General features: G+C 47.2%; 1 protein-coding gene across 1 annotated transcript in view; it reads right to left on the bottom strand.

Annotated features, from left to right (window-relative positions):
• The window catches only part of ADARB2 (adenosine deaminase RNA specific B2 (inactive)), a 998,136-nt gene that overhangs the window by 117,267 nt on the left and 855,905 nt on the right, over positions 1 to 24,964 (bottom strand). The window contains exons 7-8 of the mRNA XM_075315471.1: positions 11,178 to 11,346; positions 2,053 to 2,204 (exon numbers count right to left, since the gene is read on the bottom strand). Coding sequence (XP_075171586.1) covers positions 2,053 to 2,204; positions 11,178 to 11,346 — 321 coding nt within the window. The remainder of the gene's footprint in view (positions 1 to 2,052; positions 2,205 to 11,177; positions 11,347 to 24,964) is intronic.

Consider the following 24,964-nt stretch of genomic DNA (forward strand, 5'->3'; position numbering starts at 1 on the left):
TTTTGGCTGATTGTTCTGCAAGCGGCCATCTTGCCGATAGTTAGGAGCCGCCACTCGACTGAGGGCTGCTAAGCTCTCTGTGAGAGAGCTGACACCAGAGGTCTTATTTCTTGGAGAACAAAAGGATCGGTAGTCTGAAATCAGACATGTCAGACCCTTAAAGGGGGTTTCAAATGAACAAAGTTCATTTTAATCAATAGATCTTGGAATAATAATAATTTCCACAATTGGATGTGTTTATAAAAAACGTTCCTGTGCTGAGATAATCTTATGTATGTGCCCCTGCTGTGTACTGTGTAATGGCTGTGTCTGACCGTACAGGGACATGGTCTGATCATACCCCAGCTCCTGAGTCACGGAGGACGCAATAGACAGACAGGACAGCACTGGATTATTTTTGTGAGGTAAAACATTTCCCTACGTTTTTTTAAAAATGTTTTACCTCATGCCTAAATAGGAACACCTATACTGGCCCTCACACTGAGGTCCCAGCACTATCCCTTATCTCAGAGGTAGGCTTGAAAGTAGTCAGGTTTGAGCCCCCAGCATGACCCTGACTCTTGTCTGAGCCCTGTTCTCACTCCCCCTCTACCCCACCCTAGAAGCAGGCTGGACACACCTTAACAAACCCCACAAATAGGGAGTAGAGAGGTGAATAGAAATTAGCAATCAATCTGAATCTCCAATAGCCCCTCACCACTCCACAGGAATTAACTCCTGCAGGACTGGAAATCAGTGGAAAAGTCTCAGCCAATGCCTGGTTGAGGCTGAGCAACTAGGAGACCTGCCAGAGTCTGCCAGACTTTGCAATGTGAACAGAGTCCGATGACAAAATGGCACCCCACGAGTGTGGACCTGAACACCGCATGACACTGTGTTATGCACCTTGACATAGCACACTTTATGGAGACCAGAGCTAATCTGGGTTGGTCAAATGGCTTATCTACTTGACCACACTGGGTGGTAACATTCTACTGCTTTGATGGGATTTTCCCTCTAACAAGGTTAATTTTAAAGTTCATTTTAATCAATAGATCATGGAATAATAATAACTTCTATCACTGGATATGTTTAAGAAAAATGTTCCTGTGCTGGGATAATCTTATATCTGTGTCCCTGCTGTGTACTGTGTAATGGCCGTGTCTGACCGTAAAGGGACATGGTCTGATCATACCACAGCTCCTGAGTCATGGAGGACGCAATAGACAGACAGGACAGCACTGGATTCTTTTTGTGAGGTAAAACATTTCCCTACGTTTTTTTTTTAAAATGTTTTACCTCAAAGAAAGAATAATTTGCGATCCTGTTCTGTAATGTCTGTATAGTTTATTACTTCCTCCCCTGCCCAGGAGTTGTGGTATGATCAGACCATGTCCTTGTACGGTCAGACACGGCCAATACACAGTACATAACAGGGACATATATCTAAGATTATCTCAGCACAGGAACAATTTTTTTTATAAACACATCCAATTGTGCAACTTATTATTATTTCAAGATCTATTGATTAAAATGAACTTTGTTCTTTGGAAACCCCCTTTAAAAGGTCAGACATGTCCGATTTCAGACTACCGATCCTTTTGTTCTTCAAGAAATAAGACCTCTGGTACCAGCTCAAAGGGAACCTAGCAGCCCTCAGTCGAGTGGGCGCTTCTATTATTCCAAGATCTATTGATTAAAATTTGTTTTTGAGAAAACCCCCTTAACTCTCCCAACAATCAATTTTCCGGTATCCCTATACACATAGACAGCCAAACTTGTTAATATCAGCGGCTTTGTACTAAATTAGTCTAATGTGACTGAGGGTCTTAAAGGGAAAATTTATTATGTACCGGCAGCAGGGTTCGATGTGCATGCGTCGGGCAGGTTCTAAATGCTATTAAACTGCAAATTAACACCATATCTGCAAATTAATAGCATTTTTTCACATCAGAGGGTCCCTTTAAGACTACGATGTAGACATGACTAACATTCTTTAGTTCCATTAAATAAAAAATAAATTGTTAAATTAAAACAAAAAAGGGAAAATGTATATAATAAGCCAAATCTTACAATCAGATGTGATCTCATAAGGAGAGTTGAGCCGAGCATCTCCACACGGCGATGTACTAACATATAGATGGAATGAGATGCTGTCCTTTAGCCGGAAGCCTCCTTCTTTTAACCGGATGAAAACAGACCTCTCCCAGTCATTTCTGTGTTTACTGTAAAGAGACAGAACATTTTTATTACAGTGAAAGGAAGGCATGGCTGCTGTCACTACTGTAGCTAATGCACGTGATAGCAACATAAGTAGTGTAGGTGCCCATACCATAAGAAAATAACATATCTTAACGTGGTTGTCCAAGTTTTTTCCTCACGTCTGCAATTGTTCTATGTGACTGTAGACTTGTGAATATCTCATACAGCACGTGCTGTAAGGATAGTACGGTGCTGGAAGCAAGACTGAATGGTCATGTGATCACAAGTATGTAATATGCATACTTCTGTCCACATTCCAACTAGACGTGCACGAACTTGCACAGCATAAATGAATTGAATGAGGCCATGCACGTCTAGTTGGAATGTGGCCTCTAGTATACATATCACATACTTGCACTCACTGACATGATCTATCAGTCTTGTCGCCAGCAGCAGAGAATCCTCACAGGGCACGGTGCACATGATATCAGGATTCACAAATCTGCAATCACAGAAAGTCACTGCAGACTTTTGTGCCCAACCTGAACAACCCCTTTAAGATATAATCCTACAAACATTGCATTAGTAATATTTTATGTTCCTTTATTCTGACATCTAATATTTGAATTTTACAAAGGAAAAAAAAAAATCAAAGAACTGAGCAGGGTGGGGCAATTTACACATTTTTCTAAAAATGTACATTATGATGACTATCTTTATGCTGTCCACATATTGAAAATCTAGGGTCTGCACATGGATTAGCCCACTAACCACTATCCACAGGTGGAATCTACCCATAAACAACTCCACCAAGAGTAGAGATGAGTGAACCTTTGGAGGTTTGGTTCACTGGCAGCAAATGAACCAAACCTCCACTGGTCAGAACTTGTCCCGAGTAGATTCGGAATCACTGATTGGTAGTCTCAGCCCACATACAGCCAGTCATAAGCAGATCACTTCTGGGTAAGAGTTGACGGGCTTTTTTAAAAATTTTTTGTTACACACTACATCTGATCATGCTGTTGTTACCACCAGTGCGAGCCGTTCAAACACTGCAAACAGCTTGCACAGGCCTGAGCACCAAGCGTTCCTGAGCACAGTGCTGCTTGCGCAAGTGAAGTTTGCATGTTAAGCATCCAAACTCCGAACCTGAGCCCTGTTTTTTCAAGTTGGTATTTGGTTGGAAAACTGAACCTCAGGTTCACTCATCTCTAATCAACTGACACATCAGGAAAAAGTTAATATATTAGTTTTAGAAAAAAAGTTTCCCAAGTGCATGCTCCCTGGTTCCAGCACTGAATCTCCACTGTATATCCCAGTATATGCAGAGAGATCTGCAGCGCTGACATATTCTCAGCAGCACTGCAGCCAATCAGTGAACTCTGCAGCTGTGAGCGGCCTATGCAGCCAATTCAGGCAGAGCTCAGTTTTTGGCTGCAGGATTGTCAGTATGACATCAGCATTGCAGGCCATAACAGGAAATTGGGAGCAGCGACAGAGATTCAGCGCTGGACCCCAGGAGGATGAGTAAAGAATAGTTTGTTTTTTTAAAAGCAAGGGGAACAAGAAAGAAAAATGGAAAACACCGAGATGCAGGGATGTATTTTGTGGCCTCTTTTCACTACTGGATTGTTAGGTTTTGTGCCACAATTCACAATGTGAATTTAATATATATACAGTTAGGTCCAGAAATATTTGGACAGTGACACAATTTTCGCGAGTTGGGCTCTGCATGCCACCACATTGGATTTGAAATGAAACCTCTACAACAGAATTCAAGTGCAGATTGTAACGTTTAATTTGAAGGTTTGAACAAAAATATCTGATAGAAATTGTAGGAATTGTACACATTTCTTTACAAACACTCCACATTTTAGGAGGTCAAAAGTAATTGGACAAATAAACCAAACCCAAACAAAATATTTGTATTTTCAATATTTTGTTGCGAATCCTTTGGAGGCAATCACTGCCTTAAGTCTGTAACCCATGGACATCACCAAACACTGGGTTTCCTCCTTCTTAATGCTTTGACAGGCCTTTACAGCCGCAGCCTTCAGGTCTTGCTTGTTTGTGGGTCTTTCCGTCTTAAGTCTGGATTTGAGCAAGTGAAATGCATGCTCAATTGGGTTAAGATCTGGTGATTGACTTGGCCATTGCAGAATGTTCCACTTTTTTGCACTCATGAACTCCTGGGTAGCTTTGGCTGTATGCTTGGGGTCATTGTCCATCTGTACTATGAAGCGCCGTCCGATCAACTTTGCGGCATTTGGCTGAATCTGGGCTGAAAGTATATCCCGGTACACTTCAGAATTCATCCGGCTACTCTTGTCTGCTGTTATGTCATCAATAAACACAAGTGACCCAGTGTCATTGAAAGCCATGCATGCCCATGCCATCACGTTGCCTCCACCATGTTTTACAGAGGATGTGGTGTGCCTTGGATCATGTGCCATTCCCTTTCTTCTCCAAACTTTTTTCTTCCCATCATTCTGGTACAGGTTGATCTTTGTCTCATCTGTCCATAGAATACTTTTCCAGAACTGAGCTGGCTTCATGAGGTGTTTTTCAGCAAATTTAACTCTGGCCTGTCTATTTTTGGAATTGATGAATGGTTTGCATCTAGATGTGAACCCTTTGTATTTACTTTCATGGAGTCTTCTCTTTACAGTTGACTTAGAGACAGATACACCTACTTCACTGAGAGTGTTCTGGACTTCAGTTGATGTTGTGAATGGGTTCTTCTTCACCAAAGAAAGTATGCGGCGATCATCCACCACTGTTGTCATCCGTGGACGCCCAGGCCTTTTTGACTTCCCAAGCTCACCAGTCAATTCCTTTTTTCTTAGAATGTACCCGACTGTTGATTTTGCTACTCCAAGCATGTCTGCTATCTCTCTGATGGATTTTTTCTTTTTTTTCAGCCTCAGGATGTTCTGCTTCACCTCAATTGAGAGTTCCTTAGACCGCATGTTGTCTGGTCACAGCAACAGCTTCCAAATGCAAAACCACACACCTGTAATCAACCCCAGACCTTTTAACTACTTCATTGATTACAGGTTAATGAGGGAGACGCCTTCAGAGTTAATTGCAGCCCTTAGAGTCCCTTGTCCAATTACTTTTGGTCCCTTGAAAAAGAGGAGGCTATGCATTACAGAGCTATGATTCCTAAACCCTTTCTCCGATTTGGATGTGAAAACTCTCATATTGCAGCTGGGAGTGTGCACTTTCAGCCCATATTATATATATAATTGTATTTCTGAACATGTTTTTGTAAACAGCTAAAATAACAAAACTTGTGTCACTGTCCAAATATTTCTGGACCTAACTGTATATATATATTATATATATACACATATATATATATATATATATATATATCCAGCAAAAAGTCTTTATTGAGAAAAGGTGCACTAAAATAGCAGGAGCAGAGCTGATGTGACGCCCTGGACCCCAGGGGTCACAGGTAATAACACCTACCACATACACCCCCCCACCCCCTGTGAGGTCACACACACGTCACCCGAAAGGGAGACCTGATGCCTCCCTCAGGGCCAGTAGGGCACACCAGGTGGGCGGAGTCAGGTGGAAACACACGCCACCGAGCAGACTACTGTCCTGAGGCAGGAAGTTCAAGCAGAAGAGTTTGTACAGTGACAGTGAGTGGTAGTGGAGCAGCTGTCAGGGACCTGGGTAGGAGCCTGGGACCCTTGAAACGTCAGGCAGGCAGGCGGTGGTGGCCGCCTGCAGGAGTACCGGTACAGCAACCGGCGGAACCGTATGGACCGGGCCTGGGTGGGAGCCCGCCGGTCCTGATCCGGGGAGTCAACCGTGTACCGGAGCACCAGAAACCGGGTACTCAGACCCCATCCTAGTTTAGAAGCCACTGAGTATAGGCAAATTGACTGACTGCTGGCTGAACCTCATGGGTTCATCCACACCCAAAGTCCCGAAAGAAGGCAAAAGCCCACCGAGACCGGGTGAGCGCCACCGCCAAGGGGCAAACACCCAACGGGCCAGCGCCTGTGGGCACCTGAGGGCTGCTCCGGCAGCTCAACGCCGGGGAGTGGGCTACCACTGCCCAGGCAGGGGAGTCGAAACACAACTACCAGAGGTGCACGGGAAAGGGGCCACCATCAACCCCACAGGGGACCTCAGCAGCTGGCCGCGGGGACCGACCACATCCTAACTTTGGTTTGCCAGTGACTCTGAGTGTGAAATTAATCGTGAGTACACCAGTGCTATCTGGGCATGACACTACACCGCGGCACGGCACCCTGCACCCCGACAACAAGATCAGCGCTTGCAGTCCCCCGAGCTGGGGCCCCGGAACACACCGCCCCTACCCACGGAGGGGCTGACATCTGAGCTGCGGCCACAACACCGACCCCGGACGAGCTTGCCTTCACTCCAGCCGCAGCGGTGGTGCATCCCGTCACCACGAGCCGTGGGTGGCGTCACGACCCGTAGGACAGCAACGCGGCTCTCCCCGGCTGCGCGCCTCGTCCCACACCACCAACACCACCCTGCTACCTCTCCCCTCAAAGAGCGACGTGGCCCCCGGTCCGGAGGTGCTCATGCCACCGACAACCCGAGCCCGGACCTCGAGCGGCTCGGCCCGAGCAAGCGGAGGAAGTGGCCGGTCCCCTCTCAGGGCGGTACACATCGACTCTTCTGGCGTCACGAACAGGATTCAGACAGTCCACTTACCTGTGGAAAGTGCGCCTTAGAAGTTTCCGTCAATGGCGTCCTGCCAAAAAAGTTGAAGTCCCGCCATCTTGGCGCGAAAGTTTCCCGCTTGAGTTGTCTTCCCTGAGCAGTGAAGGCGCGAAAGTGAAGCCCCGCCCCTGAAGGAAGAGTGCAAAGAGAAAACCAAGGGGGAGGCGGGCAAGAAGGCTGCCTGATGTAACCGAGAAAATAAAAAGGCAGGGACTCCAGGACTCTGCATCCGTTCCGTTCCTGGATCCAGACTGTACAGCATGGCGACTCCCGTCCCGCATCCCGAGACCCTGGAGCTCTCGCAAGGAATGGCGGCGTGAGTGAAGGCCCGGATGGAGGTGATGTGTTGCCGCCTCCAGCACCAGGTAAGCTTCCTGGTGGAGCACTGGGTGGCAGAGATGGGGGAGACAGTGGCTGCCGTACGGGCTCGTGAAGGGATGATGGTGTTGGCGGGGTGGGAAGGCGACCCACGTCCCTATGCCCTTGAGGGGTCAGCCATCGCGGCTGAGGGGCTCGGTCTGCTGCTGCCCGCCATACCGCCTCCTCCATGGCCCGCAGCGGTTGTCGCTGCTCCTCCGCCCGTATTCCCACCCCCGACACCGGTGGCGGAGTCCGTCCCGGGCGCTCCCGGGAGGCTGCTTGGGGAGGCTGGCCCGGGCCTGCTGTGGAACCCGGCCACGCTGTACCCGTTGCCAGAAGGGACCGGTTACAAGCCGGCACCTGATCCTGAGGCGATACCGGCGGTCCCGGAAGTGACCGCGCCCAAGAGTGCCCAGGCTCCAGCAACCCGCCCGGCCAAAAAAAGGCCCAGAAGACAAGACAAGCCACTCCAGGGTTGCGGGCCTCGGCTGAGGTTCCGCGGGGAGGCAGCTGCAAGGCAGCAGAGCCGGGCGCGACACAGTGGGGCTCCCCTCAGAGAGTGCCAATCGTGGTCGACACTGGGGAGCGCCGGCTGGGCCAGATCCCCACTGATGTAGACTCCGGGCATGTAAACCCACCGTATTGGGAGCGGCAGCCCAACCAGCTGAGCCGGGAGATTGCGGCCAGAGAAAGGAAGAGGGAGGAGGTCCTTGCCCGCACCATTGAAGGAAAGGAGCACCTGAGGAGTGCTGGATATTGGGTGCGGGGCCCGACCTACCAGGGCCAGGTCCGGCAATTCAACAAAGACAAGGACTGGGGGTTTCTGTACGACCCCGAATTAGATGGAGAGGTTTTCTTTTCCCGGCGGGATGTGAATGCTCATCTCCCGTTCGGGCACCCAGACAGTGACCTCCTGCCCAGCGATCTGGCACACTACACCCGGCACTGAGGAGAGAGGGGCTGGTTTGCCCTGGATGTCCGGAGTGGCAGACAGCCCCCTCCTCCACCGTACAGCCCCGAAGTGGAGGTGGAAGAAGAGTTCCCCGCTGCAGAATAAAGGTGATAGCCGTTGCTACAAAAAGGACCCGTCCCCGTTGGGACTTGTGTTTTGAAACCCCGTTTTACCCTGTTGCGTGAGTGACTGCTCATGGACAAGGCCGTGGACTTGCCGGCCACCCAAAAACTTTTGGGCTTGTAAATATTGCCCTATCTGCCCCAGTTAACATGCCTTCCCGTTACGTTGGCCTCCGGAGAGGCAGATTGGAGGTAGGACCCGCAGCAGAGCAGGCTGTGGTCCGGTCACCACCAGGACAGGTGACCATCCTCCGGGGAGCCCTTGACAACTGCCAGGTGCGCCGCACCGTACCTGTTCCCGCCTGGGTGATCTGGCCATGTTCCTGTTTCCGGACTGGGGAAAAGGGGTGCTGCCCATTTTTAGGGGCAGCATCAAGGCTAGGTTGTTTGGGTGGGAAAGGCGGAAGGACATGAACCCGTTCCATTTAATAAAGTTATGAAACGTTAAAGCAAAATGCCTCCCGTTATGGGAAGACCTTCAGAAACCATAGTTTGTATAAATGTTATTAGAATTGTAAGTGTTTTCCCGTTTTTCCCGTTTTACAGTTGAAAAATAAACCGAAGTTGGTCGGGCAGCCCGCGGACGGACTGCATTAAACCAAGGGGGATGTGACGCCCTGGACTCCAGGGGTCACAGGTAATAACACCTACCACATACACACACCCACCCATCCCCTGTGAGGTCACACACACGTCACCCGAAAGGGAGACCTGATGCCTCCCTCGGGGCCAGTAGGGCACACCAGGTGGGCAGAGTCAGGCGGAAAGACACGCCCACCGAGGAGACTACTGTCTTGAGGCAAGAAGTTCAAGCAGAAGAGTTTGTACAGTGACAGTGAGTGGTAGTGGAGCAGCTGTCTGGGACCCGGGTAGGAGCCTGGGACCCTTGAAACGTCAGGCATGTAGGAGGTGGTGGCCGCCTGTAGGAGTACCGGTACAACAATCGGCGGAACCATACGGACCGGGCCTGGGTGGGAGCCCGCCGGTCCTGATCCGGGGAGTCAACCGTGTACCGAAGCACCAGAAACCGGGTACTCAGACCCCGTCCTAGCTTAGAAGCCACTGAGTATAGGCAAATTGACTGATTGCTGGCTGGACCTCACGGGTTCATCCACACCCAAAGTCCCGAAAGAAGGCAAAAGCCCACCAAGACCGGGTGAGCGCCACCGCCAAGGGCCAAACACCCGACGGGCCAGCGCCTGCGGGCAACCGAGGGCTCCTCCGGCATCTCAATGCCGGGGAGCGGGCTACTACTGCCCAGGCATGGGAGCCGAAACACAACTACCAGAGGTGCACGGGAAAGGCGCCACCATCAACCCCACAGGGGACCTCAGCAGCCGGCCGCGGGGACCGACCACATCCGAACTTTGGTTTGCCAGTGACTCTGAGTGTGAAATTAATCGTGAGTACACCAGTGCCATCCGGGCACGACACTACACCACGGCACCCTGCACCCCGACAACAACATCAGCGCTTGCAGTCTCCCGAGCCGGGGCCCCGGGACACACCGCCCCCACCCACGGAGGGGCTGACATCTGAGCTGCGGCGGCAACACCGATCCCGGACGAGCCTGCCTTCACTCCAGCCGCAGCGGTGGTGCATCCCGTCAACACGACCCGTGGGTGGCGTCACGACCCATAGGACGGCAACACGGCCCTCCCCGGCTGTGCGCCTCGTCCCACACCACTACCACCACCCCGCTACCTCTCCCCTCTAACAGAGCGACGTGGCCCCCGGTCTGGAGGCGCTCGTGCCACCGACAGTCCGAGCCCGGACCTCGAGCGGCTTGGCCCGAGCAAGCGGAGGAAGCGGCCGGGCCCCTCTCAGGGCGGTACACTGACAGCAGGTCCCCCTCACGGATGACGGCCGTTTCGCGTATGGATACGCTTCTTCGGGTCATGGACTTTTTGCTGGATTCCGGTGAGTGCCGTCCTCTCTTTGAATTGGATTATGCTCAGGAACTTTTACCTTACGGGACATGCACCCCCTTACCAGCCCACGTGGAGGATCCCTGTCCATTTTACGATTACAGCATTTTGGCTAATGCCTGTGGGTGGGTAGTTGCGGCAATTATTCTGTTCAAGTATTGTCTCTATATATATATATATATATATATCTATATATAGATAGATAGATATATATATATACACATACATACATACTGCATATATATATATAAATGTTTATATATATATATATATATATATATATATATATATATATATATATACTGTATGTATATGTATATATATATTCAGCAATACGTTTTGTGATGTGAATAGCCATTTACTTTCATAGTTTCCGGATTAGAAATTTAATAGTCCTGTGCTGTTTCCACAAAGCCAAACAAACTTAACGAAATCCAAGAAATTCCACAAAATTGTGTACACAACTCGTCCCTATTCGTTCTCTATGAATTATCGGGACTTTATAAATTTGTAATAGCTTTACTTCATCTGAAATACAAGGACATTTTGAGTACAGAGCAAAAGTAAATAGCCGGAGTCTCGTCACCACGGGAGATGGCAAATCTAACTTTCTATCAAGCGTTTTGCTTGAGTCGGTTCAGCTCTAAGTTTTTTCATGAATTATGTAAACAAATTTCTAAAAGTATCCCTCGACTAACGCAAATCTAATTCTTCATGAAAGGGAATCTGCTTTCATGGACCAGACACTGAGAGATGAAAGTTGTATTAAATTGCTTTGCTGATTTCCTTCAAATATTGGTCACTCAGAATCGTAGGATAAACAAACGTCTTCATGAAAGGAGTGCGGATCAGACATCTAGAGGACAGATTCGCCCCACAGCAGATCACATAACATGTCGTCAGCACATTTCTATGTACCTTAGATGGAGTTCCAGCTGAGTATAAAGGAAGTGAATGAAAGCTCTCCGCACCACGACCTCCGCGTGGCAGTCATTGACCACCAGTCCCCGGTCATTAAGGTATTCTCCGTCGATACATTTGGTGCCAGATGATAGAGCAATGACCTGTGCTTGCCTGAGGTCTAAACCTGTGAAAAAGGAGATGCAATAATATAAGAGGAAATAGTCTTCAAAAATATGTTTGTATAAATGAACAAAACTTTTCTTTTTTCAACTCTTCTTAATTATCAAACTAATATATTGTTACATAATTAGTCATCAGAATGTGGCATCAGAAAATTACCATTTTTTTTTATTTTAGGCAATATCGTTTTTTCATATTGAAAAAAAACTAGCAAATTTGCAATTTTCACGCTGCCTACTTGAGCTACTTAAACTTAACGCTTCCTGGCTCTTCAGGAAGTGTTTAAAGAAGTTTTGTGATCGTCAGAGTCAGGTTTACAATGACAGGTAAAACCTCTATACACAGCTGACAACCCAGGATCCATCAATCCATCAGATATATCATCATGAAACACACATTAAAGATGGCTGCCATTTCCTGTTCTCCACACTTTGCTTTGGTATACAAAGAATGTCCAGATGGAAGAAGAATCACCATATAAGGGAAAATACCCACTTGCTAACTTAGAGGACCACCCCACTGATGACCTCATGGAAACCCGATTGATGACATCACAGACCAACCCATTGACTGGCCCACGGATCAGCCCATGAACTAGCCCAATGACCAACCCACCAGCCAATGGGCCTATCTGAACATACCTACTACAGAGCTAACTACATCCCATACCCTAGTTTATTTCGGTTGCAGCTCTGACAAATAAAGTTCACTTGGAGACAATTTCTTGATCAAGGAGAGATTCACATCTGACAGTGTGTGTCTGGTGTCAATTCTTTCAAGCATGCACTTGATCCACACTAATTAGGTTAGGAGCAGGCAACTTGTGAACATCCCAGAGTGTCCACCCTAACACAGGGACTTTACTAAAAAATCAGTGTCTGAGTTCAGAGTTCAGTTGGGCATGCATCGTTGTGCTCATGTACGCTCAGTGCTTGGCCAAGTATGAGCCACTTGTAATGTTTGAACGGCTCACACTGGGGGTAACAACAGCATTATAAGAAAGATGTAGTGTGCACCAAAAAAATGTGAAAAAAAACACCTTCCTCTCGTCCCCGGAAGTGTTCTGCTTATTGCTGGGTGCATGTGGGTGGAGAGCCAAACTGCCCAATCAGAGACTTCCATTGGGGTTCAGGTCAGGTCTGGGTCCCAAACTGAACATTATCTAAAGCCTGGCTGAATGCATCAAAGCGAAATTCCAAGGGTCCGCTCATCTCTCATCAGAAGTGCTGAACAGAGAGTCCTTCACCATAGATGAGTACATCCTTAAAATTCAAATTTACCAGCTTTGGTGAAATACTGATAAGAGCTTAGAAACAAAAGTCTTGGATAACCTCTAAGTACAAAGCACAAAGAAAAATCAAACATTGCACCTATAATAATCTCTTCATCTAGTTGATCATAGTCTTTTGACATCCTTAAAACTAAATGTCATGAGAAGGGAAAACATTAGTGTATCTTTCTGTATCTAGTATCGTATCTTTGTCCCACTCATTTGCATTAGGAAGAGCTGCAATATTAGAATGTTTTTGGGAACAATTCTTTTTTGCTAATCCTTTCATATATGTTTATATATAATTCCTCAACTCTCCCCTTCTTATTGCCTTGAACCAGGTGACGGCCATGATTTAACTCAACTCTCCGTGCCAACTAAAGTGGAAAAGAACTGAGACTGATTTCTAGGTTTTATTTAGTACTTCCAGGGATCGGTACATTTATAAGAACTCTGTAACCATCAGCAATAGCTTTAGCAGCCCATAAACAACCTGGTCGTTTTTCCCCTCGGTGGGAGATGTTTATTACCTCATATAGAATGTGTGCTCCAAGGATGTAGTTATTGATTGAACAAGAAAACTTTGTCAGAGGCCTTTTATCTAACAAGTAGTAGATGTAAGCGCAGGTTTTACAGGCAATGCATTGTTATGGAAATGCCCGGCTTTAGTGAACAGTAATGATGTCTGCTTACACGCTCAGTCCTGCAGGGCATGGATCCAGCATTTCTGTGTTGTCAGCTCATTTCTGAAAGAGCTAGAAGTTCATGATTGTTCTCGCTGTAGACATTCTTTTTTTTTTTTTGCAATAGCCCATCATGATTGTTCAGTAGGTGGTATCTTAATAGAGCACAAGATGAGAAAGCATAACAGGGAATTCAGAGGAGCTCTAGAAGGGAAGGACATTTTACAGGGAAGGTTGTTTGCTATTTAAATGTCTAGTTTCAGTGAAATGATTTTCTACTTAGAAGAACTTAAAAAGAACCTGTCATCAGTATCAGGCATGATAAACTAAAGATACGGGCATAAAAGCGTTGTTCACTGTAGAAATCCGCAGCTGGTTATTCTTTAATCACCATTAGACGTTTTGGTGCAATGAGCTGTTCATGCTTTGTGGTGGGGCTGTGGGGGTCTTTATTAGTGATGAGCGAGCATGCTTGTAACTACTCGGTACTCGCACGAGTATCGCTGTACTCGGGCTGCTCGGCGGGGACCGAGTAATCTCGCGATACTCGTGCTGTACTCGTGGTCTTCATTTCTGCATGTTGGCGCTCTTTTGAGAGCCAGCCCTCATGCAGGGATTGGCTGGCAGACCACTGCAATGCCACAGCCCTGTTAGTTGTGGAATTGCAGTGATTGGCCGGCCTGCACAGCGTGACCTAGCCTTTATATCGGCCGGCGCACTGTGCTCTGCTCACAGCTATCCAGACTGTCAGTGCAGGGAGAGTGTCGCTGATTCAGGGAAAGCTTTGCGGCCCTTTATAGCTTTTTCAGTTGCAGGGCTGCAAACAGTGTGACCAAAAGTCCTTCTCAGGACTATTCTAGTTGTATACAGGCAGGCAGGGTATAGCCAGGTCGGAGTACAGTAGCAGAGTCCTTCTCAGGACTATTGTTGCTATATACAGGCAGGGTATAGCCAGGTCTGAATACAGGCTAGTGACCAAAAGAGTCCTTGTCAGGACTATTGTACCAGTATACAGGCAGGCAGGCAGGCAGGGTAGTGGTGACCGTATACCAGCCTTCATCATATCTGGGGCTGGTGTACACAGTGTAAAACAGTCCAGATAGTGTCTGACTTGTCTGTAATTGTCGCTCCCCAAAAAAACCTGTTAGGTTCTTATTGCGTCCGTGCTTGGTTTTTAAAACCGCACGTGTGTGCCTGTTGGTGGCAGCGTACAGGTGCACTTGTGTGCAATTTCCAGAAACTTTGATATAACGCACAAGTAGTGAATATACACGTCAGCAGTGCACAGCATTGCAAAATGCGCAAGGGCATTGGCAAGGAACAAGGAAGTGGACGTGATGGTGGTGCAGGCAGAGGCCGAGGTCGTGGGCAAGCTCTAATTTCGCCACAACAAAGGGCCACATCTAGTCGCTCGCACGTCCTGTCCCAAATTCTTGGGGACCGCAGCAGTACACCGCTCTTGAACCAAGACCAGTGTCAACAGGTTGTTAGTTGGATAGCAGATAATGCTTCCAGTCAGATTGGCACCACCACAAACACTCTGTCTTCCACACGGTCAAGTGTCAGTAGCCGTGATACTGCACCGCACATTTCTGAACCTGATCCTCCTTCCTACCACCAGGCTGAGTACACGTCCTCCTCGGACATTAATGATCCCACACTTGGACACTCGGAAGAGCTGTTCACGTTTCCATTCACACATTCTGGCCTCTCGCCAGCTCATATTGAAGTGGGTCATGAGGAGATCGTCTGTACAGATGGCCAAATATTTGAGCAGCCACGTTCTCACGAAGTTGGCAACGTGTCTCAACAAGTGGTGGACGATGATGAGACACAATTGTCAGGAAGTCAGGAGGAGGAGCAGGGTGCGGAAGAGGAAGACGACGTGGTGGATGATCCAGTAACTGACCCAACCTGGCAGGAGGATATGCAGAGCGAGGACAGCAGTGCACAGGGGGAGGGAGGCGTAGCATCACAACAGGCAGTAAGAAGCAGGGTGGTGGCCCCAGGCAGAAGTCAGGCAACCGTTCCCCGGAACAACACGACGACACAAGGTGCCTGTACAAATGTTAGGTCTTCCCGAGTCTGGCAGTTTTTTAAGTTGGATCCAGATGATTCAAAAAAGGCCATTTGCAACACCTGCCGTGCCAGCATCAGCAGGGGTACCAAAACTAGCAGCCTGACCACCACCAGCATGATCAGGCACATGTCAGCCAAGCACCCGACTTTGTGGGAAGTACAACAGAGTCGAGGAGCAGTGCTTGCTGATGTCACTGCTACGTCTTCGCTGGTTGTGCATGCGAGCCAATCCTCTGTCCATGCTGCCTGCGAACAAGCCTCCTCCACTCCTGCACCTGCAGTTGCCTACGCAGAAAGAACACCATCATCAAGCACGTCCTTGTCCCAGCGCAGCGTTCAGTTATCCATTCAGCAAACCTTTGAACGCAGGCGCAAATACACTGCCAACACCCCACATGCCACAGTTCTAAATGCTAACATTTCGCGACTGCTTGCGCTGGAAATGTTGCCTTTTAGGCTGGTGGAGACAGAAGCATTCCGCGACCTGATGGCGGCAGCTGTCCCACGTTACTCGGTCCCCAGCCGCCACTATTTCTCCCGGTGTGCCGTCCCCGCGTTGCATAACCACGTGTCACAAAACATCACACGTGCCCTGAACAACGCTGTTTCACCCAAGGTCCACCTAACCACAGACACGTGGACAAGTGCTTGTGGGCAAGGCCGCTACATCTCGTTGACGGCACACTGGGTTAATATTGTGGAAGCTGGGACCCAGTCTGAGCGAGGGACGGAACACGTCCTTCCCACACCAAGGTTTGCAGGCCCTACCTCAGTCAGTGTTTCACCCACACTCTACAGCTCCGGAATGTCATGCTCTTCAGCCTCCTCCTCCTCCTGCGCATCCTCATCCACTGTGCCCTCCACACCAGTCACAAGCTGGAAGCACTGCAGCACTGCCTCGGCGAAGCGGCAACAGGCTGTGCTGAAGCTAATCTGCATAGGTGACAAACCCCACAATGCAGAAGAGCTGTGGACAGCTCTGAAACAGCAGGCAGATCACTGGCTCACACCTCTGAACCTAAAGCCAGGAAAGGTCGTGTGTGACAATGGCCGGAACCTGGTGGCGGCTTTGAGGCGAGGCCAGCTGACACATGTTCCATGCGTGGCCCATGTGCTCAACCTCGTGGTTCAGCGGTTTATAAAGTCATACCCAGAGCTGTCTGATCTGCTGGTAAAAGTTCGCCGCCTGTCTGCACATTTTCGAAAGTCACCTACTGCTTCAGCCGGCCTTGCCGGCTTTCAGCGCAGTTTGCATCTTCCGGCTCTCAGACTGGTGTGTGATGTCCCCACGCGTTGGAATTCAACTCTGCACATGTTGGTCAGGATATGTGAGCAGAAGAGGGCAGTTGTTGAGTACCTGCATCACCTAAGCCGTCGGGAAATGGGTCAAACTCCACACATAACACCTGAGGAGTGGAGATGGATGTCAGACCTATGTACCATCCTCCAAAACTTTGAGGACTCCACCAAGATGGTGAGTGGTGATGACGCCATTATTAGCGTCACCATACCGCTACTCTGCCTTCTAAAACGGTCTCTGCTGAAAAACAAACATGATGCATTGCAGGCGGAGCGCGATGAGTTGCAGCAAGAAACAGTAGTGGGTGTGGGTGATAACACACAGCCCAGCCTCGTCTCATCACAACGTGCAGTGGAGGACTATGACGAGGAGGAGGATGAAGACATGGAGCAACTCTCCGGCCAAATTGAGGATATGACATGCACACCAGTCATATCCTCGGTTCAGCGTGGCTGGCCAGAGGACAGGGTAGATGAGGAGGAGGAGGAGGAGGAGGACAGCATGTTCAGTCATCTTGTTGGTCAGGCTACTGAAGTCCTGGCTGTTAAGAGTCTGGCGCACATGGCTGACTTTATGGTAAGCTGCCTGTCTCGTGACCCTCGCGTTAAGAACATCTTGGCCGACAATCATTACTGGTTGGTAACACTGTTAGACCCACGCTACAAGGAGAACTTTTTGTCTCTTATTCCCGTGGAGGAGAGGTCAACCAAAATGCAGCAGTTCCGGAAGGCCATACTCACGGAAGTAGGCAAAGCATTCCCCTCACAAAACGCTAGCGGCATAGGTCAGGAATCAGTGGACAACCGAGGCGTACAGCCGAGAGAGGCACAAGTCCAATCCGCCAGAGGTAGGGGAACAGTCTTTAAGATGTGGGACAGTTTTCTCAGCCCCTCACGTACCACAGCCCCTGAGGTGCGGGGTAGTGCCACAAGAAATCCTAAGTTTGCCCAGATGCTGAAGGAGTACCTTGCAGATCGAACAACTGTACTCCGACATTCCTCTGTGCCTTACAATTATTGGGTATCCAAGCTGGACACGTGGCATGAATTGGCTCTCTACGCCTTGGAAGTCCTGGCCTGCCCTGCTGCTAGCGTTTTGTCAGAGCGTGTTTTTAGTGCCGCAGGTGGAATCATTACAGATAAACGCACCCGCCTGTCAACTGAAAATGCTGACAGGCTGACTCTGATCAAGATGAACAAGGGTTGGATTGGGCCAGACTTCACCACACCACCAGCAAATGAGAGCGGAATTTAAAGTTTGCCATGTACCTCCACTCACCCATGGGTACACACTTCTGGACTTTGGATAATCGCTGGACTGCTCCTCCTTCTCCTCATGCGCCACCATGATGATGACCGTTACAAATTGCAATACTTAGGCCTTTGTTTCAGGTATACCCCCAGTGGTAAATTTTTTCGCCCATTCTTTGCAGAATGGACATTACAACGACAGGAGACCCGCTCCTTTGCAATGGGAACAATGTTTTGAGGCCCTCATGCACGTCTCTACCCAGGGACAACGTGGAGCCTCCCAATTTTTGGCTGCCCTGCCTAAGGGCTATACTATAATACACCCACTTCCTTAAAATGGACACTTAATGTTTTGAGGCCCTCATGCACGTCTCTACCCAGGGACAACGTGGAGCCTCCCAATTTTTGGCTGCCCTGCCTAAGGGCTATACTATAATACACCCACTTCCTTAAAATGGACACTTAATGTTTTGAGGCCCTCATGCACGTCTCTACCCAGGGACAACGTGGAGCCTCCCAATTTTTGGCTGCCCTGCCTAAGGGCTATACTACAATAGACCCACTTCCTTACAATGGGCACTTCAGGTTTACAGGCTATCATGCACGTCTCTATCCAGGGACAATGTGGAGCCTCCCAATTTTTGGCTGCCCTGCCTAAGGGCTATACTATAATACACCCACTTCCTGACAATGGGCACTTCAGGTTTACAGGCCCTCATGCACGTCTCTATCCAGGGACAACGTGGAGCCTCCCAATTTTTGGCTGCCCTGGCAAAGGGCTATACTAAAATAGACCCACTTCCTTACAATGGGCACTTCAGGTTTACAGGCCATCATGCACGTCTCTATCCAGGGACAATGTGGAGCCTCCCAATTTTTGGCTGCCCTGGCAAAGGGCTATACTAAAATAGACCCACTTCCTTACAATGGGCACTTCAGGTTTACAGGCCATCATGCACGTCTCTATCCAGGGACAATGTGGAGCCTCCCAATTTTTGGCTGCCCTGCCTAAGGGCTATACTATAATACACCCACTTCCTGACAATGGGCACTTCAGGTTTACAGGCCCTCATGCACGTCTCTATCCAGGGACAACGTGGAGCCTCCCAATTTTTGGCTGCCCTGCCTAAGGGCTATACTACAATAGACCCACTTCCTTACAATGGGCACTTCAGGTTTACAGGCCATCATGCACGTCTCTATCCAGGGACAATGTGGAGCCTCCCAATTTTTGGCTGCCCTGCCTAAGGGCTATACTATAATACACCCACTTCCTGACAATGGGCACTTCAGGTTTACAGGCCCTCATGCACGTCTCTATCCAGGGACAACGTGGAGCCTCCCAATTTTTGGCTGCCCTGCCAAAGGGCTATACTACAATAGACCCACTTCCTTACAATGGGCACTTCAGGTTTACAGGCCCTCATGCACGTCTGTATGCAGGGGCATTGGTGAACCTCACAATTTTGGACTGCCCTGGCAAAGGAAAATACTACAAAGACTCACTTCCTCAAAATGGGCACATTAGACTCAAGAGGCCTTCATGTACGTCTCTTCTCAGGGACATCGGAGTGCCACACAATGTTTTCACGTAAAATCTTTCATGTATTAATCTCAAAAAGTAACATACACCAGCTCTATCTCACTATTGGGTATGTGCCCTTAACATTTCTGCCATGAAAAATCATTTTGGGGTCATTTTGGAAGGTTTTCTGGTGAGTCCGTAAAAATGGCGTGAAACGCGGACAAAATTGTTCACAGCTGTGACTTTTGAGTGATAAATGCTTCAAGGGGTCTTCCCCATGCTGTTGCCATGTCATTTGAGCACTCTTCTGAGACTTTTGTGACATTTTTAGGGTTTCTCCATGCTGCCGGGGGGTCATTTCACAAAAATACTCGGGTCTCCCATAGGATAACATTGGGCTCGTTGCTCGGCCCGAGTACACGAGTATCTTGGGAGGCTCGGCCCGAGCTTCGAGCACCCGAGCTTTTTAGTACTCGCTCATCACTAGTCTTTATCTCTACCACGGCCCCTCAGCTGCTTCTGGTGTAAGTATCTTCATGCTGTTTAAAATTCCTTACCGGTGTGTCCTTAGCTGTGGACATCACTTGCGCAGATCGACCTGATTGCAGCTTTCAGTAAAATGGCGCCTTTGTTGGCGCATGCACAGATTGAGATCTTGGCTCATCATTGAGATCTCAGTCAGCGCATGCGCCGGTTACAATATCAATTGTATTTTGATCACTACATTTTCTTTTACTTTAACCTGTGTGACATTGCACACAGTTCGCACTGTATACTGGGGGAATATTCACTTTGCTGCATCTCAGAGGAAACACACAGGAACACTTTCATAAACTGCAGTCGTAATACACATCACACAGATTACATTCCGTTACCTTTGGAGAGGTTTCTGTGCCTCTGTTCTGAATCCAACAGCCTCTTTAACCTCTCAGAGGCTGCTCTTAAGGTACCCCTATTTCCAGTCCATATTTGTCGCGGTACGCCCGCACAGGTTTGGATACCGCTTAGCAGAAGTATGCCAGTGGAGCTGTCTCCCTCCACTCACTGACTCCAGTCAGAATTCACACTCCTCTAGCAGAGGCTCCTTCTCACTGCTCAGTAATCTCTGTACTGGCTGCAGACTCTCCACATGTCAAACACACTGACTCCATTTTACATGCCTCATGTGACACAGACATGCCCATAGGCGGGGGTATGTAGGTAGCCAGACCCAGCCATCTCTCCAGCTACCTGTAAACCTAAATCAGAAACAGGAGGAGATGAGTAAAAATGCTTCAAACAATATGTATTTTCCATGCGTATTTATTACTATGTTTTCTATATCAAAAAAATGATGAGAAAATACATATACAATTATATACAAAAATGTAGGCAAAGTAAGGCCAGGAGGAGAGATCTTAAAAGGTACAGACATAACCTGCAAGAACTCATGCAGAGAGTCCTAAAAATCTATTAGAAAGTGATATCTGAACATCATGTCACATAGTTCCAAATATGCACAAAAATATACACAATGTGTCAACTGCTAACATGGATACCCAACAATTACACAATGGATAATTATACCCAGGGTCACCTTATGCCTATTATATGGAGCCAAAGGGCTTATCTTAATCCAGAGGGACACCAGGATACCATAATCTGTTTGGTTAGTATCAGAACACCAAACAAACACAATTGTGTGCATAAATGCCCAAGATTTTCAAAATCTTGGGCATTTATGCACACAATTGTGCTTGTTTGGTGTTCTGATACTAACCAAACAGATTATGGTATCCTGGTGTCCCTCTGGATTAAGATAAGCCCTTTGGCTCCATATAATAGGCATAAGGTGACCCTGGGTATAATTATCCATTGTGTAATTGTTGGGTATCCATGTTAGCAGTTGACACATTGTGTATATTTTTGTGCATATTTGGAACTATGTGACATGATGTTCAGATATCACTTTCTAATAGATTTTTAGGACTCTCTGCATGAGTTCTTGCAGGTTATGTCTGTACCTTTTAAGATCTCTCCTCCTGGCCTTACTTTGCCTACATTTTTGTATATAATTGTATATGTATTTTCTCATCATTTTTTTGATATAGAAAACATAGTAATAAATACGCATGGAAAATACATATTGTTTGAAGCATTTTTACTCATCTCCTCCTGTTTCTGATTTGCATTCTGAGTAGCTCAGTTACACAGTGCAGCGTCCCAATTAAGGGACTAATGCATTGTGGAAAAAGTATACTGTTGGACTATATGTATCTACCTGTAAACCTAACCCAGGTAACACTTTACAAACATGTGGCACTATACATACCAGAAAGGACCTTCAGGCTTACATCATTTCTGTTGTACATACCGGCCATTTACAATGTAGCCAGTTTCCATTTAACACCTGTTATTATAATACATTTATTTTAATTATGTTGTTGTTCTTGTGTCATAGGACATTCTGTAAAACATGTTGCGCAGTTGTATAAACTCCTTGTGATAGTGCACACACTATATGTGATGGGGTTACTTACTTAGCTGCATCTTTAGAGGTAGCACACAGTAACACTTCCAATTAAAAGTCCAGTTGGTTTATTTAACACTGCAGAAACCAACCTCCTTAACATCACAAAGCCTCTTCCAGCTTAAAAGGTATGCAACATGGTTTTCAAGACTTTAACTCATGGGTATACCCACACAGGTTCGGGTCCACTTCTCCACAGTAGTATCCTCAGCCTCCAATCACACTGAAAGCAGTCAGCAGACACAACCCCTTTCACTGAGGTTGCCTTTCAGAAGGTTTGGCAGCCTCCACACACTGACTGCAGTCAGTCTCCGAGTGCCCCTCTCACTCAAAGATTCCTTCTGGAAGTGTAGGAACTTTCTCACACAGACTCCTGTCAGTCCACACACCTCTCCCAGAGGCTTCTTCTCACAAACTGACATGCGCCAAACAACAATCTCCATTTTACAAAACATGAGAAACACCCATGAGCGGGGGTATGTAGATAGCCAGGTCCACCCATCTCTCCAGCTATATGTAAACCTGGCCCTTTGAATGCCTTAAAATTTGTAGCACTACAGGTACCAACATAGATATTCCAGGTTTAGATCCTAGAAGAATACCACCTCTGAGATACATACCGGCGATTTACAATATAGCCAGACACCATCTCAAATACCCCAACAACTTTTCCTATATTTGTAGCAAAGGGACTTTAAAATTACAGAGAAGAAGCATAACACTGTTGGTAAAGAAAAGTTATTTCCTCTATTTTCAGTGCAAAAATGGAAATGAAGGGAAACATTGAGCCCCACATCTTTGTTGCTCATCTTGTGTTACACTTCTCACAAGTTGGCCGAATGGTAAACCATGGCACATGGCATTTGCTGTTCCAATGGTATGGAGGGAGCCAAGACACCATTATACAGATTGCTATTTCTGTATGGCAAATACTGTTGGAATAACAAGTACAGTATATCACAAAAGTGAGTACACCCCTCACATTTTTTATATATATTGTATGATATCTTTTCATGGGACAACACTGAAGATATGACACTTCGAGACAGTGTAAAGTAGTCAGTGTACACCTTGTATAACAGTGTAAATTTGATGTGCCCTTTAAATAACTAAACACACATCCATTAATGTAAAAGCCTTTGGCAACACAACTGAATACACCCCTAAGCGAAAATGGGCAAATTGTGCCCAAAATGTCAATATTTTGTGTGACCATCATTATTTTAAAGCACTGTCTTAACTCTCTTGGGCATGGAGTTCACTAGAGCTTCACAGGAGCCACTGCTTCTCTTCCATCCTCTATGACGACATCACAGAGATGGTGGCTGTTAGAAACCTTGTGCTCCTCTACCTTCCATTTGAAGATGGCCCACAGATGCTCAATAGGCTTTAGATCTGGAGACATGCTTGGTGAGTCGAGCATCTTTACCCTCAGTTTCTTTACAAAGGAAGCAGTCATCTTGGAGATGTGATTGGGGTCCTTATCATGTTGGAATACTGCCCTGGGGCCCAGTTTCTGAAGGGAGAAGATCATGTTCTGTTTCAATATGTCACAGTACATGTTGGCATTCGTGATTCCCTCAATTAACTGTAGCTCCCCACAGCAGGCAGCACTCATCTAGCCGCAAACCATGACAGTCCACCACCACGCTTGACTTTCGGTAAGACACAATTTTTTTTGTATTTATCAGCGGACCCTCCACCCCTTTAACCTCTGCAGCAAAACTGGTAGCACTCATACGTCTATTTTGAAAAGACAATCTCTCGATATGATGCTTGAGTTTTCGAACTCAACTTCTCTGTTAGACCATGGCGAGGCCTGTTCTAAGTGGAACCTGTAATGTTAAGCTGCTGTATGGTCTTCGCCACCGTGCTGCAGCTCAGTTTGAGGGTGTTGGTAATCTTCTTATAGCCTAGGCCATCTTAATGTAAAGCAACAAATGTTTTTTTTAGATCCTTAGAGCACTCTGTCATGAGGTGCCATATTGAAATTCCAGTGACCAGTATGAGAGGGTGTGAGCGATGACACCAAATTTAACACACTTGCTCCCTAGTCACACCTTGTAACAATAATGAGTCACATGACACCGGTGAGGGAAGATGGCTAATTGGGCACAATTTGGCCATTTTCACTTAGGGGTGTATTCACTTTTGTTGCAAGTGGTTTAAACATTCATGACTCTGTTGAGTTATTTAAAGAGCACCAAATTTACACTGTTATACAAGCTGTACACTGACTACTTTATATTGTATAAAAGTGTCAAATCTTCAGTAGAGATGAGCGATCCTGATCGTGAAAGATCGTAAAATGTTAAAATAGTATGACCTTTGGCCAGATCAGATCAGTACTAGCACAGATAAAGCCCACAGCTACAGGCTGCAGCCCCCAGCCGTGCACTTATCTTGACTAATGTATCAAAATAGGAGGAACTACATATGTTTGTTTTTTTTTATAAAAAATATTTAAATAAATAATTAATAAAAAAATGACTTGTAGTCCCCCCGAATTTTGATACCCAGCCATGGCAAAGCCTGACAGCTGGGACTGGTATTCCCAGGCGGGGGAAGCCCATGGTTATTGGCCCCCCTAGCCTAAAAATAGCACCCTGCAGCCATCCAAATTTGCTGCATCTATTAGATGCGACAATATCAGAACTTTACCCAGCTCTTCCCGATTGCCTGATGCGGTGGCAATCGGGGTAATATGCGGTTAATGGCAGCCCACAGCTGCCACTAAGCCCTAGATTAGTAATGGGAGGTGTCTATGAGAGCCCTTCATTACTAATCTGTGTCTTTGAGTCTTCACAGGGTGCGTTCAAAAGGTGCTGGCTTGGGGATAAACTTCCATTAAGAAAAGGCTGCATCCAAGCAAACATGGTCCATACCATAATATACATATATCTATATGCAGATATGGAGGCACAGTAGAGAGCTTGTATACCTCTATGGCAACCCTAATATGGTTATATTTCTGACATGTGATTATGCTTTACATTGCAATTCTAC

The sequence above is a fragment of the Anomaloglossus baeobatrachus genome, chromosome 6 (genome assembly GCF_048569485.1).
Source record: "Anomaloglossus baeobatrachus isolate aAnoBae1 chromosome 6, aAnoBae1.hap1, whole genome shotgun sequence".
In the NCBI taxonomy this organism is placed as follows: domain Eukaryota; kingdom Metazoa; phylum Chordata; class Amphibia; order Anura; family Aromobatidae; genus Anomaloglossus; species Anomaloglossus baeobatrachus.